The sequence below is a fragment of the Phytophthora parasitica genome (genome assembly GCF_000247585.1).
Source record: "Phytophthora parasitica INRA-310 unplaced genomic scaffold supercont2.71, whole genome shotgun sequence".
Lineage (NCBI taxonomy): Eukaryota > Oomycota > Peronosporomycetes > Peronosporales > Peronosporaceae > Phytophthora > Phytophthora nicotianae.
Genome location: NW_008649057.1, coordinates 181,646 through 185,366, shown reverse-complemented (window position 1 = coordinate 185,366; position 3,721 = coordinate 181,646). Strand labels below are relative to the sequence as shown.

Here is a 3,721-nt window from a genome sequence, read left to right as displayed (position 1 = left end):
AAATATTTGGACGATTTCAACGATGCCAACCCTGACAAGAAGACGACGTTGATTTCGATTCTATCCTCTCGGTACAGTGACAAAGCACTAGCGAATATGCTGATTCAGGCGAACAAAGCTCAAAGCACAAGCAGCATCGCCAAACGAATTCAAGCCGAGCAGACGCAGCTTTGGCTTAAACATGGCAAAAAGCCGGAGGACATTTTCACGATGCTACAGCTGGAGAAGGCAGGAGATACGCTTTTCGAGAACCCGCTGTTCAGTGCTTGGATCAAGTACGCGGACGATTTTCGATTGCTTTACGACACCGACCTGGCCACAATGTCCACTTTGATCAGTCACTACAGTGACGAAGCCGTGGCGAAGATGATCACGAAGGCGCATGGAAATTCAAAAACGAAAAATATCGCCGAACGATTGGAATCCGAACTACAGCGCGATTGGCTCTTCACTAAACAATCCACGTATGATGTCTTCATTATGATGAACCTCGACCGGACACTGGACAAGGTGCTTGAAAACCCGCTTTTCAGCGTTTGGTACAACTACGGACTCTATGTCAATAAAATGAACCTCGGGGGTAAATGGAACCCGGCCGAGTTATTGACTCGCCTCTGTGGTGGTGACCAACAGCTTTCCGACGTGCTGATAGCAGCGACGAAAGTACCGAGTACCAGAAAGATGGCAGTGGAGTTGCAAAAGTGGCAGATGACCCGTTGGCTGGAGAAAAGGGTGGAGCCAAAAAGAGTCCATTCATTGCTGGGTGTAGAGGGAGCGGCGGACGACGTTAGTCTCCTTCTTTACAGCAAATACGTCGAAGGGTATGACAAGCTTATGGGTATTCTCGCAAGGAATGCGCGCTAACCATTTTGAGTAAGAGTTTACTTGTCTGTAGGCTAAAAAATAATATTGAAACGGTACCTATGAACCAACTAATTAATTCGACATGGGCACCAGGTCTGGGTTATGAATCGAAGTTCAACAGCTTAATACCTAGTGTTTCCTTCGTCAGCGTTAGCCTTAATAGTACTGGACAATATACTTCACATTGCGCCGAAGATGTCTGCCCCATCAATCTTCGTACTTGAGATCAACTTACCCCGACGCATTGCGGGAAGTTGCAAAAAAGTTGGTGGGCATGCACTGTATAGGCAACTTGGTTCAGCAGGCTTGATTTTCACGCTTATGGCGATTTCATGCCATGGTGTTTTTTTTTTCTCGTAAAGGTGAACGTTGAAATAGGGCAAACATAAAAGACTACCAAGACAAGTTAGATTCAGTATTTATTTCAACTCCTAAATTTAAAACAATCTAAAAAAGTGGAGTTGTATTTCACGCATCTTGTACAAGCGGAGAAAGCTGCGACGAGTCCTTCACTTCCCTGCAGAGCCATAAGCTGGGGTTGACGGCCTGGACTACGGGCAGTGTCTCCTGCGACATCTTGGGCGCCGTGTTGCAGCGCAAAATAGTGTTTCCAGTCGAAAATTGGTTCGAGTTGATCGACGTACGCCTACTAGCGAAAGCCTTTTCGTCATTATTACCTTTGATGTCACATTGTCTTGATGTGCAAACACAGCTCAATACAAACTAAAATAATTTATATCCTTCTACATTACATAACGTATCCATGATCTACAATCCTTTTGGTATAACAGGCGTAATCACCTCGATGATTGTCGCTGTAATGATGTCCATCTCTATTTTAGTCCAATCAGAAATCAGCTGCGAGAAACTGGAACTCTTAACTTTTGAGTGTCACTCGACGACTCGCTCCATACGCAGCAAGACATGGACAGCAACAATGTACAGCGCTCCAAGTACGACATGGCGAGTCTATTAGGCTCCGACACAAGCCCTGTGGACATGAACCCGTCAGCTCAGCAGCTACCGACGCTCGCCTCCGTGCTAGAGAAGAATTGCGGCGTGTCAACGCCCACAACAACGCCGTCGTTATCGACACAGACCATGAAGCAGGAGCCTGAGCTCACTATAAAGGCTCCAGGACAGCCACTCTGTAACAGACCCATAAAACGCCGTGCATCCGAGTGCGAGGACGAGAAGGATGCATCGACGCCCACGTCGAAAAAATGTCGAGGCAAGTGGCGCAAGCCCACGTATTTGGTTCGAAAGGTGAGGAAAGATAGTGAGTTTGATGTTAACCAGTAGATATTTACTAGTTTTTGTTTGAGTAGGAGGAGAAATGCGAGTTACTGGAGCATATCAAGGAGCTGGAGAGCCAGGTGTCGTTTCTACAGAACCGCACCAACATCGTGGCCTGGCAGGAGAAGGATCGACAACAGATCGAGACGGAGATCACCAATAATGTACTACGCAACTCGGTGAAGCAGCATCAACTTCGAGTTTTATCAGCGCAGTCGGCGCTGTCAGAGCTCACGCATGCGGTGCACAATCGCTGTCCTCTAGACACGTACATCCACCTCAGTCGCGACTGGACAAAACGCACTGAAGTTCTCACAAGTCTTCGTGCTCAACAATGTCGAGACGCAGCGGAACTAGTGGAAAAGCGCACTCAGTTCATGACGGAGGCGCGCGAATACACTGAAAACGCCCAGTTCGTCGACGAAGCGGGCGATTTCTGCTCCATCCGCTTCGATATCACCCCTCTGGAAGGTCTGAAAACAGTCAAAGAGGCGTTCGAATTCATCCAGTTCCACATTAAACACATGGACACTAAGCCCATGAACTCCAAGTACACGTGTACGAGCGAGTTGGGTGGTGATAAGAACATCATGCACCGTCGTCTCATCATCTCCGAGGTCGAGAATGTGGCAACGGAGACCAATTTTGTCATGTTCTCGGACCAACCAGCGAGTTGCCATGACGTGTGTACAGGCAAGGCATTGGACCAAGGAGTCATGGTCATGAACTTTGTAAACGAGGACGACTTGTATCCGTACCGTCCACAGAACTGCGTACGCTTGGACATCAGCGGCGTTATGGCGCTTAAGTCCTATCGAAAAATCGTTAAAACGTCCAAGGGAGAGGAGAAGGAGGTGCCTGCTGTGGTGCTCACTCGTTGGATGTTACAGAAGTTACGCCGCACGGATCTACCGGTGCCGAAGCACGTACTACAGACGATGCGTGACCGGATTAACGAGCCAGGCAATGCAATCCTCCGTGCTGTGAAAGAAGCCCATGCACCCGTGCAGCTCGAGGCTAAGGACATCAAAGTGCTGTGCGCGTAGCTGGTGAACCGACCCATCCAGGTTGCAGTATTGACTGGTCGGTTGCAGTAGACAATGGAGCATATCGCCTGTCGACAAGTAGCAGCGGTGATTGTGGCCTCCCGCGTCCACAGAAAAGCAGACACTCGCCGTATTTCATTCGTTGGCATCATCATGGATGCAAGACTAATTGCAGGCTGCTGAGATCGAGTGTACAGGTGACTGAGTTAGTCCCTGACTGCAACAACTCTAGACGACTGAAACTTTCGAGGGGTAGCCATATAAGAACAAGGAGGAGTGCAAGAACTTAATTAATTATAGGGAGAAATCAGCAAGAGCTTTTAAACATGTTAACAACGCGTAGGCAAACAATATCAGCAAGAACATCATTTATGACCGAACGTTGTGTATGTACGAACGGGTCGTTTACTTCGGCTCCAAGTCGGAACTTCACTTCAATATGTACTGACCGTAATCAGATGATGCGCTTCAACCTTTTATTTTCCATATCCTCCGCATCGCTTACGTTTCTTCAG

The 3,721-nt window shown here is 48.0% G+C and overlaps 3 protein-coding genes across 3 annotated transcripts; 2 read left to right on the top strand and 1 right to left on the bottom strand.

Annotated features, from left to right (window-relative positions):
* Positions 1-96: 96 nt before the first annotated feature.
* On the top strand, positions 97-864 carry PPTG_17285 (hypothetical protein; the record flags this gene model as incomplete). Its single annotated transcript, XM_008915480.1, has 1 exon — positions 97-864. One exon carries the CDS (start codon positions 97-99, stop codon positions 862-864), a length of 768 nt encoding a protein of 255 aa, XP_008913728.1.
* Positions 865-1,332: 468 nt separating this feature from the next.
* PPTG_24153 (hypothetical protein) lies at positions 1,333-1,440 on the bottom strand (the record flags this gene model as incomplete). The annotated part of the gene is made up of 1 exon (XM_008915479.1): positions 1,333-1,440. The coding sequence occupies one exon, from the start codon at positions 1,438-1,440 to the stop codon at positions 1,333-1,335; it is 108 nt and encodes a 35-aa protein (XP_008913727.1).
* Positions 1,441-1,755: 315 nt separating this feature from the next.
* On the top strand, positions 1,756-3,586 carry PPTG_17284 (hypothetical protein). Its single transcript, XM_008915478.1, has 2 exons — positions 1,756-2,130; positions 2,193-3,586. The coding sequence occupies exons 1-2, from the start codon at positions 1,789-1,791 to the stop codon at positions 3,204-3,206; spliced, it is 1,356 nt and encodes a 451-aa protein (XP_008913726.1). The 5' UTR covers positions 1,756-1,788; the 3' UTR covers positions 3,207-3,586.
* Positions 3,587-3,721: the final 135 nt, after the last annotated feature.

Bases quoted from the DNA above. Each gene is read 5' to 3' on its own strand.
- PPTG_17284 (XM_008915478.1), top strand. From the start codon at position 1,789: ATGGACAGCAACAATGTACAGCGCTCCAAGTACGACATGGCGAGTCTA. The intron at 2,131-2,192 runs GTGAGGAAAGAT...TTGTTTGAGTAG, and splicing joins CCACGTATTTGGTTCGAAAG to GAGGAGAAATGCGAGTTACT.